This window comes from Protopterus annectens, chromosome 1.part2 (assembly GCF_019279795.1).
Source record: "Protopterus annectens isolate FY-2018-M chromosome 1.part2, PAN1.0, whole genome shotgun sequence".
In the NCBI taxonomy this organism is placed as follows: Eukaryota; Metazoa; Chordata; order Ceratodontiformes; family Protopteridae; genus Protopterus; species Protopterus annectens.
In genome coordinates, this window is record NC_056727.1 from 1,066,674,700 (window position 1) to 1,066,689,655 (window position 14,956).

General features: G+C 41.0%; 1 protein-coding gene across 2 annotated transcripts in view; it reads right to left on the bottom strand.

Annotated features, from left to right (window-relative positions):
• LOC122792230 (arf-GAP with SH3 domain, ANK repeat and PH domain-containing protein 3-like) overlaps positions 1–14,956 on the bottom strand; it is a 1,314,966-nt gene that overhangs the window by 199,271 nt on the left and 1,100,739 nt on the right. For both annotated transcript variants that reach the window (XM_044059977.1, XM_044059976.1), the window contains exon 17: positions 2,956–3,136. In XM_044059977.1, the coding sequence (XP_043915912.1) occupies positions 2,956–3,136 (181 nt within the window). The remainder of the gene's footprint in view (positions 1–2,955; positions 3,137–14,956) is intronic.

The following is a 14,956-nucleotide window of genomic DNA, read 5'->3' on the forward strand; positions in this document are numbered from 1 at the left end:
CAGGGTCAACAGATTGGTCTAGTAGGACAGTAAGAGGAAACCGGGGTGCTACACACACTAAGACAGCTGGCAACCATTTCCTCTTTTGGAGGTCTTCAATCAAATCCTAAGAAGCACATCCCAAGGGTAATTCAAACTAGGAGGAGACAACCAGACTAGCCTGCCTCAGTTTATTCTTAAAAGATGAGGAGCACTTGAGCCATGTCAGGAGGTACAGACCCAACACTGAGTCTGCTATCTAAGCAACTGCATCAAAGTTACAATTATCCTGGCCTGGGCTAGGAGAAATCCGACTGCTGAAGCTGTCACAGGGTCCTTTTCCAGTGGCTGTTTAACATCTGGGATTCAGAGAGTTCTGATAGGCTTTTCCAGGGTATGGTGCACAAAGAAAGAGACATGACAAAAAAGTAGCAGCCATGAAAACAGTTATGCCCACCCTTCCAAAAGCCCTGCTTTCCTTATCTAGTAAAGTACAAAGGTTGCTTTGACGCCTACACTGGGCTAAAGAGAACATGCAGCAATCTACTTTGGAATAGGTTTGATTATCAATTTTCACACATACTGGATTTCTCGAAGCTTTGACTGCCTAACATCTGTGTTGGTATTTCTAATTTTCCATATATTTAACATATAGTAGACTCCCTCTTATCTGGTCTCATTGGGACTTGACCTTAGGCTGGATAAATGAATGGCCAGTTAATCGGAAAAAGCTTTACAACAAGTTATTCTTATCAACCTGGCACTTTGGAAGGTCTTGGCTTATTGTTTTACTCTTAAACTTTTAAAATATTGAAGCAAGTTCATTTTTGTTTAAATATTTTAACATTTTAAGAGTAAAATGATAAGCCAAGACATTCAGATGTGCACAGAGGACACGGGAGTGTTGTTGTTCTCTGTCTCCTGTAACGACCAGTTAAAGCGGAGTCTGTTTAAAGTGAGACCGAGTAAGTCTACTGTAATACATTTTTAATAGCTGTCTAACTTATAATTGTAAAGGAGTGAAGTTTAGTCCACAAACTTGACACTGTGTAATATATTTCTTTCTACCGAATTAAGTTTGAGTTATTCAGGTTTTCCATTCCTATATATTTTTTTTCTACAGAGGAAGTGTACCTGATCTGTCTGTTTTAGGGGGCATTCTTGAAGGCTATAGAATGCAGCATTCAACACTGGGATTTTTAATAAAGATATCATTCTACTTGGCCAGGGTCTTATAGAAGTCATCCATCTTCTTTGTAAACAAGAAAACAGAACCCAGGTTATGCATCCAGGCTGCACAAACAGCATCATTCGAACATGGATGGAAGAATTAAAGTAGACCTTCTCATCCATTTTCACTGCAAACAACAATACAACTATTTAGAAAAAGAAGGCAGAGGACAAGCAGGCAAGTGTGCAAAGGATCTTGTGGTCTCTCCAAAGAAGAGACAATGACAAGTCTAACACATCAACAGACTCAAAATCCACCTCAAGGAAGAAGAATGAGGGAGGCAATATAACTTCAATAGTTCTAGAACAGGGGAGTCTGTGCAGTTTCCTTACAAGTGACTTAAGACCAGAGTATCAGGTTCTTAATGCCAAAAACACAACTGGTCAAAATCACCTTTTTTTTTTGCAGATCAAAGGCTATATTTTTAAATACAGCAGGAATAATGTTTGTAGTGATAAGTGTCTGCAGATGCAAGCAACATGAGGGTCTGACATGCATGCCTCCCTGACCAGCATAACAGAACAGCGGTATGTTCAAGAATGGGTGGGAAACCTGAAAAGAACTCATCAGCAACAGAACTAAGGGGCACCACAGGAGAAGGTAGTCTGTACGGGAAGCAAGCAGCACTCCCAGAAGGTGCTCTCTCTGTCACCCACTATGTCATCTTTATAAAGGTGCTACATGAGTTATCTAGGTTCAGCATGAGAGACACAAATGAAGTCAAAGAAAATGTACAAGGGCTTGTGGAACTCTGATCAGTCTTCACTGCAGCTTGTGTGTGTGTGTGTGGGGGGGGAGGGTTGAGGGTGAGATGATGATGCAAGAAGCTTCAAGCTCAAGCTCAAATGTTTAATCGAGGGATCTGAGAAGTCACTGCAAATGTTTAATCCAGGGATCTGAGAAGTCACTGCAAATGAGACATTAGGACTAAGATCTGAAATGTGCAAATTACATGAAAGAACTTTAGAACAAGGGGCAAAGTAATGCTGACTGGTATGGCATGGGATACCACAGTCTGCAATGGTAGAGGGAGCAATGCTTGACAAAGAAACTACATATCTATGAAGACCTATGCTGTTGCAGGTAGACAGGGAATATGCCAGTTTCTAAGATCTCCCCAAATTTCTACTCAGCTGTCTGTCCTTTCCCCTCAATGTGCATCTGTGACTAGAGTCTAAGTATGCATCGGTTCACTGATACAACTGTTTGTTGTTTAGAGGAATAAGAAATGTACTGACAAGTTGCAGTAAACGGGCCTGTGGAGTGTCCTTCAGGTAGTTTGACAGCACTGTAACAACAATTATAAATACAGCTGTAGTACCAGTACAGACATACAGCTGCATGCAGGAATAATTTGGCATAACATGCAGCCAAAAGCATGAATGTGTTTGCATTACACAGTAACAATTGGACTGCAAAGAACTATCATTCCTATTTATCTACATTGGCCCCACAGCTTTCAGCATCTTCCAGTACCTGTGATGAAATCATCGTATGCTAATAAATGTCATGAGCTGTTTTTCTGCAGACAGCTGGGAATGTTATCCTTCTGTAGTATATTTCTGTCTGTATGCTTTTAAAGTAACAGCCTTTGTGAACTCTTAAATGTACTTCGGCAAAAGGCTGACTGGGTGAACATGTTAACACTCAAAATATGCAATATGTAAATTCAGAGAATAACAGCAGTATCAACTTTAACAGAAGGTGTCTGTTACTTTCAGTGCCCCCCTGCCCAGCAGACTAACCTGTCCTTCTGGGGCTTCGAGTGGCATTCCTAGGTCATGTCCTTCCATGTAAGCCTGCAGCAGTGCCAGCAAATCTTGGCTCTGGATTGCTTCATAAAGCCTGTAATGTTCATCCCCACTCGGTCGGCTGATAAATGTGCGGTCTACATACTTTGCTGTAATGTACTCCTTTCTTGCAATCCTGCAACACATTTATTTTTTTAATGACTTTCCACACTGGCATTCCAAAAAGCAGAAAAATCATAACATTTAAAATCATGCTTTTTACAGTGTTTTTTCCTAGTATAACTCACTTAAGTACAGCACTACTGAGAGTGTGAGCTCTCTCTCTCTATATATATATATATATATATATATATATATATATATATATATATATATATATACACACACACACACACACACACACACACACACACATAATTGTGTATATATGTATACAGAGCACACAAATCATATCCCTTTGAGTTCTTTCACATCTGCCAAATGGTGTCAAATGATTTTACTTATGAGTATTGTTTTTGTTGTTTAATACCTGCTAATCCAAAGTAAAAGGTAAAGCATGTCATCTGACAGTGTTGAGATAAAAGAATCCCCCCCACACACACACACACACAAAATGTATGACAGTTTCTTCTCAGACGTCAAGAGGTCATTTGTTTTGTTTTTGTTGCTAAATTAGTGCCGAAGCACTACCATACTTCTGCAAGAACTCAGGCAGGCACTAATGTGCATACTACAGTACTCCTGTCAGACTCATGATGGTGACAAAAAATAAAGCTCAAAAACTGGGAATTTCTAAACATGACCAGGATGAAAAAACAGAATAAAAAGCTACCAAACTACCAACTAAAGGCAAACTGCATCACTATATAAATAAAATCAAACTGGTGTGGTGAAGTTAACAACGGCTAAATTCTGCAGAAATCAAAAAGCCTGCCATACTGGAAAATTCGGAAGAAACACTAGCTAAGCATGCTACTCCTTGGCTTCACATATGTGAGACAGTCATGATTTTTTGGACCTTTGCCAACAAACTATATTCCGATTCAAGCACTCACATGTATTCCACACAGAAGCAAAGTATGAAAGAATATAGAACAGTAACTGTCCATGGCCTTGACAACAAAGCTCAAGCTGCAGCCATGAATCATATCCATATAGCAAGAACAACTTGTTTTATATTAGCAGCTTGCAGAGTTTTACTCTTATTTTACGTATTTGTTTACTGGGTAAGCCATTAGGCTCAGATGAAGAGAGTTTGATTAGTGACAAGGAAATGGAGAAGGTAGATGGGAAGGGCTGGGAATGAACTGCTGATGGCAGCTCACCTACCTTGGAGAGGAGTGTGCTGGCAGAATTCCACTACAAGGGATCCACCTGGGAGTCAAGACCCGGCACTGCAGCTGTTACAGCATGAAACTCAGGCAGCACAAATCCATGAAGCTGCAAGCACTCTAGCTGGAAATCACGAGTGTGCAGAACTGTGTAGTTATGTTTTGTCTAGCAAAGGAAGCATTGCACTGAACTTTCCATCCAGAGTGTGTGTGTGTGTGTGTGTGTGTGTGTGTGTGTGTGTGTGTGTGTGTGTGTGTGTGTGTGTGTGTGTGTGTGTGTAAATGGGTGCACAGACAAAAAAATTTACCCCCTGCTGTATGGCAGCATCAATTCACTGCTTTCCCTCTCTCAGTGTCTTTGAAACTCCAGGGGTGAAGCTGAACAAAGTGGGGATTGAGGGAGTGATGATCTTTGAATAGGAAAGAGATATTTGACAACAAATTTTGAAAAGGAACATTTTTTTTCCTTAAAATGCACTGTGAATGGGCCATTGTGCCTGGATCAAGTTCCAACACACATTTAATTTTATTTATAGCTCTTGTTCTGGGTGCATGCTTCCTTCACAAAAAGTACAAATACACCTGCCAACAAGCATTCGCATACCCATGTTTCACCTATTACAGCTAATGACTCTTTAGCTCCTAATTATTTATTTATTTATTTTAATTTTACATTTGTTTACCGGGTAGTGTCCGACTGGGCTGGCTTGCCCATTTTCAGCGGAGACCCAGGGAGAAAAGCTCCAGTACAAAACATTTCAATAATAAAATGCAGAAATTACATCAGAATGCTTGTAGCAAGATACAAAAATGAAAAAATAAGTACAGTATTTACATCCAAACTAATAGAAAATTGAATAATACTCAAATGTAATTGTGACTACTATTCTTACATTAATAGCTTCAAGTAGAGATGTAGCAATCACTAGTGATATGGAAAACAGTTTAGAGCTGTAAAGATGAATAGCCTAGCTTAACAAGGCATGTTTATTCAGAGATTAGAAAATTAATGAATTTAAATGTGTTTGCATAACTGAGATAGCAGGTGAAAAAACAAGTCAGATGTGAAAAATGTACTGTAAGAGAGTAACAGTGTGGCTGAGGAGAGAGGAGTTATCTGGGTTGGCTACAGGGGCAAAGCCAGTTATTTTTTAGATATTTCTTTAATTCTGTTTTAAAAGAAAAGTAGCAGGGGGTGCTTTGTATGCTAGTTGGGAGAATGTGATTATGCTTTTCCAGAAGGCCCTGGTGATCAAAAAGCTCATCACACTGCTTACATGCTTCCTTAAACTATCCACAGATTTAAGCTTACAGTGCTTAAGACATGCTTTCGTTTTCTTCGGCCATCTTCAAAAGCTCAAGAGCTGCTTACTGGCTCGAGGCCCCCCCTATGTCCCATGATGCCTGGCGCTAGATACCCAGATCTCGTTTGCCGTTTCTGCTACGAGGTTGCGTTTACTGGCTCAGGTCGTATATTTTCTCTTTATTCACTATACTTAGGACTTTTTTGTACTTTATTGAATATACACTTATTGCCATAGCTTAGCTGTAGGTTCTATGGTAGTTTGTTAGTGTTCCACCCCCTTAAAAACTTGTTTTCTCCTTAGAGAGTTTTCCTCTCCCTCCCCCACTCCCGTATACCTTTTCAAAGTAAGCCGTTTTAGTTAGAGGCTTATCACTGTTTTATTTTTTAAGGTAGACAAAGTTCATTAGAAATTGTGGTAGTTGTAGATCTTATATTATATAGTGTGCGTGTGTGCTGTTAGGGTGTGGTAACTTGTGTGGTTTGTGTATATTGTTTTCCAGTTACCTACTCTTTTTTATACTTGTTCTTTGTAATTGATTTTCCTTCACAGGAATGTCTAAAGACACAAAAGTGTCGGGATTCAAGAAGTGTGACTCATGATGTCAGAAAATGTCTCTGACAGATGGTCACACTTCTTGTGTTTATTGCTTGGGCTCCCTACACCTGCAGGACTCTTGTTCGGTGTGCCACGCCTTTAGTCCAAGAGTTCTGCAGGAGCGTAGGAATAAGCTTATCCTTAGGGGTTTGCTTAAACCTGAAGGATCACTGGCCAAGACTCAGTCAGTGAAACCTTCTAGGCCATCGAAGCCGTCGGCTCCCAGCTCGGAGCCGTCACACAGTATGGCTTCTGCTTCAACTTCGGTTCCGGTTGGAACCGAAGCACCTATCTCTACGTCAACTTCGGCTCTGACCGGAGCCGAAGTACCTATCTCCCAGTCAGCCCCGACTCTTCCGTTGGAACCGTCAGGGAGTCGAAAACGCTCCAGGTCACCGTCCTTGGAGTCGATACACTCGGCTCCAGGGTCACCCTTACTGCAATCTGAGCGTAGTCATCGGTCCCACTCTTCTCGGTCATCTAGGTTATCTGACCATGACTTGGAGAGAGTGGTGAGTAGGCTTTTAAAGTTGCAGGCCCTGGCAAAAATGCTATCCAGCACCCCTCATCAGGGCTCGGCTCTACCTGTTTCTCCGATGGTTCCTCCTTCGACTCATCCCTTGAGTTCAGAGCCGGAGCATGCTGTGGCCGGAACCGTGGGTTATAACAGCAAGACCAGGCATAATTATGTTTAAGTCCATTACAATCATTAACACCAATGTGCTCTACGCTCTATGCATCATTCAGAGAGATTACAGCAGTAACATCACCCTCCTTTTTTATTTCATAGCTGGTTGGTAACATGCACAGCACATCTGGATGAATGAAAAGAACATGCAACATATTACATGCAACTTTCATGACATTGTTCAAGGAGGACAGAATAGGAAGGACTGATCATCAATCAAGGACTTGTTGCAGAACACCTTTGTTGTCCACTGATGACCACATATGATTCCTGAGTGTTCTTAAATGATCTCCCTATTAATGAAGACTTCTTTACTTTGCATGACTTTAACTACCTTTCAACAAAATAGGATGCCTGTATCTCTAATGTAGGATATGCCCAAAAATTCCTAGATTTAACAAAAATTCCCTTCAGCAGTTAGTAAGTAAACATACTAGACACAACATGCTTGACATGATTTTTACAAATATGGTTCCTGTTTTCACTACTCCCTGGTATCAAATTCCCCAGTGAGTATGACCATAAACTTATGACCTTCTCCTTTAAACTTCCTAAAACCCCTACAGCAAACAGCATTGAGTTTAAGAACTACAAAAGTGCCAACCTTAACCTACTGTTAAGACAAAAAAAAAACTAAATTCACTTTTGCAGGCACACCCACCTAACCCTGATACAGCAGCATGGTCCACTATGGAATTTTACACACATTTAGAAAAATTGCATAGTGCTAGTAGTCCTTACAATAACCAAGTATCAAAGGAAATTTAAAATCAAACATCTCTGATGGGCCACAACTATAAATAAACTATACAACAAAAGAAGCTCCTTAAATTAATTAGTAGATCCAAAAGTCCTCTTTTCAAGGATAAATTTAAAAGGATTACAGAAAGACTGAAGAACATTATCAGGGTCCAGTAAGTGAGCCAAGACTTCTGAAGCCAAAGAAAATGATAAATCCTTCTTTAGCTATTTTAGAAAACTAAAACAATACCCCCACACTGCTCTGAAGTTATTCATAATTATGTCTCCTATTCTGACTCAAAATACATTGCCAATTTCACTGCAAACAAATTTAGTGCTAATGTCATCCCAAAAAATTGTATCCAAAGCCATGGAGTATCTGAATCTCATTCTTCTAATTATTTCTAAAAATCTTTTACCGAAAGTACTAACCAAGGACAAAAATATTTGTTTCATGGGACCTGACAATGTAACTGGTTGCTTGATTAATAGTGTTAAACATGTCCTGGCAGACACAATCTTTTAACTGCTTAAACAAAATTTAGCTACTAGTTTCATCCTTGAGGAGTGGTACACTGCAGTACTGGTGGCCTTACACTGAATGCAGGTAATCACAGATCTCTCAACCATACAAACCTCATCTGCAAAGTCATGGAGCATATTATAACTGACCTCAAACTAGGATATCAAGAATCTAATTAGACTTGACCCCAAAAAGTTTGGCTTCCTGAAGGGCAGATCCAGTCTGCTGAACCTGAAAAACTTCACTGAAACTGTTACAGAGACCGTAGGTTGTGATCATGCAGGACACATGGTGTATCCTGACCTGCGCAAGACCTCTGACAACATTCCACATGCTGGCATCATATAAAAGCTAAATACTTTAAAAATCATCCCATATGTGGTAAGCATGGATAAACATGCTGAAAGACAGAACCCACATATTACAAGATGCAGGTACCAGATCACAAAGCATGAAACTGACCAGTGGGATCTCTCAGGGTTTGGTGCTGGGATCTTACCCTTTTAGACTATTTCTCAGCTCTCCAAGCAGTGAGCCAAGGCATCTGGTGAACAAACACTGCACATGACTACAAACTGTACATTGTTTTTAAGTCACCCTCTGACCCCTAAACCCTCCATAATGAACTCTCCATAGTAAATGTTTGGTGTATTACAATGGGCTCAAACTAAATGCATAAAAATGTAATATCATCACTTTTGTTAGACAACTCCTCCCCTCATCGTACTGTATAGACAACACACCTCTACAAAACAAAAATGTAGTCAGAGTCCTTGGGGTGACAACTCCCTCTCTTTAGACCATCATGTGACAAAGGTCATCAGAAAATCCTTTTATTTATCACAGCTAATTGTCAAAGAACCCTAGAATCAGTTGAGTTCGTAAACAAGAATTCCCTGAATCAAAAAAGAGCCCACTAGTGAACAAAATGCTCTTGACCTTGCCCTTGCAAACACAGCATCTATACGTACAATCCCACTGGTATACTCTTCCACAGTCAAGTCCGACCATAAACTGGTAATCTTCTCTTTCAAAATCCCTAAACCAGTAGATGCATATTTCACAGTACTCAAAGACTTCAAAAGTACAAACGTCCCACAATTCTATCATGAAAACTCAAAGTTCAAATACAACCGTATTCCCCAAAATGTTGGCTCGGTTAAAAGTTATGCAAATAAATTCTACACCCACCTACAAAACTGTATAAACTTACAAGTCCTTAACAAAACTAAACAAAATGGGGAGAAAAAGAGCAAACCAGCCTGTAATCCACATGCATAAATAAATAATACAATAAAAGGAAAAAAAACATAAGAATATATACCAAAACTAAAGACCTACAATGCAAGGTCAACATCAGAAAGTTTTCCACAGAGAGGTGTTGGAGCTCATTATGGACTTAAAAAGCTCAAGAGGCCACCAAGAACTGTAACACCAAGACAGGAAAAATAAAAAGGATTTATCAGTTAGTGCAACACTTTCTGCTGACACCTTATAAAGGACAACTGAAATATTTAACTTAAAGAAAGGGTATCCGAGTTTTACGGTGTGCTGTATATTATTACCCATTGGATTACTGAAGCCATGCTAACAATGGCACTGAAATTTAATGAAAAACTTCTTGGCATATGAAAAAAGAAAGGAGACAGTGATATTTCCATCCCTGCTGAACAAGCCTTCGGCATTGTGCAACAGTGTTTCTGAGCTCTTAGGTGTGCGATGCAAAACATTAATGGACACCTTGAGATATGAACACACCACAAATACTACCAAGACAAGTAGCAAGCTACAAGGTGGTTTGGGATTACCTGATATGAAGGGGTATTTCAGATCTACACAGTTACAGCTCATACACACAGCACAAATAAAAAGCTTTATACAACAACCCCTTTAATATTCCAAAATGTGCACGCTGATTGGTCAGCGTGCACGTTGCAAATCAGACTTATACTAATGGAAAAAGGTGCGGTCACCCAGACTTTTTCCATTAGTATAAGTCTTTTTTTTTTTTTTTTACAGCAATGGAGAATGCAAGATCTCTGTTGCTTTTTAGAAACTGTTTCGCTATGTTAAAGGAGTTTAACATAGCCAGACAGCTTTAAAAAAGTAATGGAGATCTTCCTTTCTTGCTGGATTTACCCACGGTTGTCTTTGTTTGGCCACTTGGGCTTTGCCCTCGTAACCAAACCACACCGACCGTGGGTAAATCCAGCATTATCCACACCCAGGCATAGGTTATTGCTTAAATAATTCACAGTGGAAAAGGATAATGATGAAACGGGAGGGGGGGGAGCTCAAGCAACAAGGAGAGACTGGGATTTTGGATGCTGATCTTTAAAATAATAACAATAACCATACAGAATAGTCTATACATAAAGTAGCAGAAAGTATTCTAAGAACTAAGCCAATAGTGGGTTGAGAAAGGAGATTCTGCCTATAGGGATGACTGCAATTAGGGGTACAGAAAATAGGCAAAGACAGGGCTGGAATTTACTGAAGAAAACTGGCAAAGGAACCAAGGTACAGGAAGTAAATAACTGGAGAGGGAAAAGTAACAAAATGGGAAGAGGCCAAGAATTCATTTGGACCGCAGGTATGAGATTGCCTTCCCTATCAAGGACTGATGTCAATAGTACAGGCAAAGAAAAAGAAATGGGGATCCTAAGTGAAAGACCAGCACTGCTAGATTTTTTAATACAATCTAAAACAAATACTGCTGTTAAAAAGGGATAATTAGTAGGGCATATAAAACACTGCATGATAACTATAGGAATCGATCAGAAAGGATTGGGAAGAGAGACTGGATAAACACTTCACAAAGAAATAATGGGTGATATATATATATATATATATATATATATACATATATAAACCAAATATGCAACAAAGTCTAGAAGATTTAGAATCTTGGTTTGGAAGTGTTTGCATAGATTAATTCATACCCCAAACAGACTCCAAAGAATTTTTCAACAGGCAGATTGCAAATGTTGAAGGTGTGATGGGGAAGAAATATGTAACTGGGAACATATTTTTGGGGACTGTAATGAGTTGGCAGACTTTAACCCTGCAGATTACTCTATCAGAAATAGTGGGTGTGTAAACTGCTGTAACTAGGAAATGATTTCTCTTTTATTTTTATTCTTTTTTTTTTTCAGGTGTGATAATTGCCTAGACTTTGTAAGGCCTTGCTGAGTTTAACTCTCGTGGCTGTCAAAAAAGCAATTACTAGAAAATGGAAATCAAATTCTACACCAACTGCACTAGAAGTAGTGAACATACTGACAGGTAAAACAACTGGAAGTGGGATCTTTATTTAGAAAGGGTAGGAAGAAATTACAAAGAAAAAAATGGGAATTGTTGGAGCAACACACACAAAAAAGAAGTTATGTACTCACCATGACGTTCCATGTTTGTAGTCCATCTCGCCCTTCATTCTTACATATGGGTTCGACTCGGCCTTTTTGCAAGCTCAAAGTCTTCTAGTTGTCTCGTGGCTAGGTAGGTATCCCATGGTGCACCAGTACAATCTCCAGATCTTGTTTGCTGCTAACTATAGAGAGAAAAAACAAAAAACTATGCAGAAAGAATCCTATAATAAAAGGCCTCCACTTAGTAATAAAAATGTTTCTGTCTCCAGATCTTGCCAGGATGGGGGTAGGAGGGTGGGTTCATAAGAATGATGGGTGAGATAGACTACAAACATGGAACGTTACGGTGAGTACATAACTTCTTTATGTTCTGTAGTCCTATCTCGCCTTCATTCTTACACATGGGACAGTGTCCCTAGCACCTTATTCTTGGGTGGCTCAAGGAAAAATACTCATGAGTACTGTGGAACCAAAGGATGCTCTAACCCTAGAGGTCAAATCCAATTTGTAATGAGTAATAAATGTTTGAGGGGTAGCCCATGTTGCTGCTGCACAGATATTATCAGTTAGAACCTTGGTTTGAAAGGCTGCAGAAGTAGACTGAGATCTCGTGGAATGAGCCTTAATTTTGTATGGTAAAGGCTTACCATCAGAAGAGTAAATGTAAGCTATACAGCTAGAGATCCAATTAGAGAGGGTCACTTTTGAAACTGGGAGACCTAATCTGGAGTCAGAGAAGGAAAGAAATAACTGGTCTGACGTCCTGAATTCTGGTGCAAATAAAAACATAATTGTCTGTGAATGTACAACTGATGAAATCTGTATTCTGCTGCGTTGGAATGACTAGGGAAGAACACCGGAAGCTCTACAGAATGGTTCAAATTGTTATGGGAGCACACCTTGGGAACAAAGGATGGATTAGTACGAAGAGATATTCTGTCTTTGTGAAAAATCAAATAAGGGGGTTTGACAGACAGTGCTTGCAACTCAAACTCTTCTAGCAGATGTGATTGCCACCAGAAATAAGGTCTTCCAAGACAGAAATTTCAAAGGCGACGAATGAGCTGGCTCAAAGGGTGGAGACGTTAATTTGGATAGAACAAAGTTTAGATCCCATGAAGCAACCGGTTCCTGAAAAGGAGGTCTCAACAAAGTGGTACCTTTAAGGAAGGTCTTGCACAACCTATGTGAAATCAGATTAGAATCCTGTTGACTCAAGTGGAAATTTGAAATTGCTGCCAACTGAACCCTAATTGTGACAGCAGCAGATCCCTGGTGGAAAAGTTCAGACAAGAATTCAAATACCACCGGAATAGATGCAGTATAAGGGTCAACATTCCTTTCCGCAGCCCAGTTAGAAACCCTTCTCCATTTATTGGTGTATAACTTTCTAGTGGAGGGTTTATGAGGAGATGTAAGAATATGAGTCACAGAGGATGAGAAATCGTGAAGCCTGACTAGGAATGGAACTGGAGCAGCCAAGCTGTCAAATTGAGGGAGTGTAGGCTGGGATGAAGAGAACCTGACGTGCGTCAAAAGATCTGGCACTGGGTCCAGAGTCCATGGATAGGTGAGGTCCGAGAAAGGGGAACCAAACCTGATGAGGACAGTAAGCAGTGATGAGGATCAATTTGCTTCATAACAGTTTTGCTTTCTGAATAACATTGGATATGAAGGAAAGGGCAGGAAAGCATAAAGGAGACCCAGGGGCCAATCGTGAAAAAGTGCGTCTCTCGGTAACTCCCCCGGAGAGGGGATGAGGGAGAAATAGCTGCTGCATTTGGAGTTGATTGGGCTGGAAAAAAGATCGCAGCAAGGCTGTCCCCATCTGCAGAAAATCGGTTCTGCTATTTCCTGCTTCAGAGACCACTTGTGAGGCATCAAGTTTGCCCGGCTGAGTTTGTCGGCTATCACGTTGGTTGTCCCCGGGATGTGCGTCGCCACAAGAAAGCGATAGGAAGATATCGCCCATTTCCAAACCCGAATGGCCTCTCGACAGAGTGGGTATGATCTGGTTCTGCCTAGTTTGTTGAGATACCATACTACCAACATGTTGTCTGATTGTATTGCAATCGTCCCAAGAGGAAGAAGGTCATGAAGTGCTTGCAACACCAGGAGCACTGCCCTTATCTCTAGAACACTAATATGCAGGTGGGCCTCGTGATCTTGCCATGTGCCTTGGACAGTCCTGCCTAGATAATGCCCCCCCACCCCCACCCTGTGAGGCATCTGTGGTCACAGTGGCAATGGGTTGGTGAGGGAGGAATGGAGTGCCTGTAGCTAACTGGTTGTGTTGGATCCACCAAGTGAGGTCCTTCTTGCAAGACTCTGTTAACAGAATGTGGTGATTTAGGGGCAGTTGTTGTAAGGACCACTGGGACGACAGAAGCCACTAAAGAATCCACATGTGAAGTTTTGCTAAAGGCACTAGTAGTATGGTGGAAGCCATGATCCCTACAAGTTTCAGAACAGTCTTTGCCTTGACTTTTTGGAGAGGGAGAAGATGGTGAATTTGTTGTACAAGATTCTGTGCCCTTTCTACTGGAAGATGCACCAACATGGCTACTGTGTCTATTTCTGCACCTATAAAAGTCACAAACTGAGAGGGCGATAAGGCAGATTTTACCCAATTTACAGTAATCCCCAACTGGGCACAGATTTGAATGGTGGCATCTCTGACCTGAAGAAGTAGATGCCTGGTGGGGGCGGTCAGGAGCCAGTCGTCCAGATACAGAAACACTTGGAATCCTAGACGTCTAAGGTGAGCTGTCACTACTGCCATACACTTGGTGAACACCCTGGGGGCTGTGGTGAGACCAAAGGGCAGAGCACGAAACTGGTAGTGACTGGCTCCCAGCTGTAAGTGTAGATGACTCCTCGATGCTCTATCCATTTCTATATGGTAGTATGCATCTTGGAGGTCTATTGAGCACATCCAAGTGTCTTTCCCTAGTAAAGGGAGTACAGACTGCAGTGTCACCATCCAGAACTTGTCCTTCTTTACAGATTTGTTTAATTTGCTGAGGTCCAAGATGGGCCCCCAGTCCCCTGTATGTTTTGGCACCAAAAAGAATCTGGAGTAAGCTCAGAATCCTACTTGGTCTGTCGGGACAGTTTGGATGACTCTGTTTACGAGCAACTTGTTGACTTCTACAGTTGCTTGATCCCTGTGATTAGGTGGAACACCCAGGATCTTCTCTGGGATATGAGGTGGCACAGAAAAGGGTATGGAATAACCTCTGGTGATAATTCTTTGTACCCATCTGTCTCGAGTGATACTTAGCCAGGCTTCTGGATACAAAGAAATGCGACCCCCAACCGGCTCCAGAGAAGCACAGTTGGGCCTCACATCAGCAGCGCTGGTAGGGCCGGCCCCGAAATGAATCATGGCCTTCCTGGTTTTGCGGTCTGCCCCTGCTTCCAGGGCGACGTCTACCATTTCC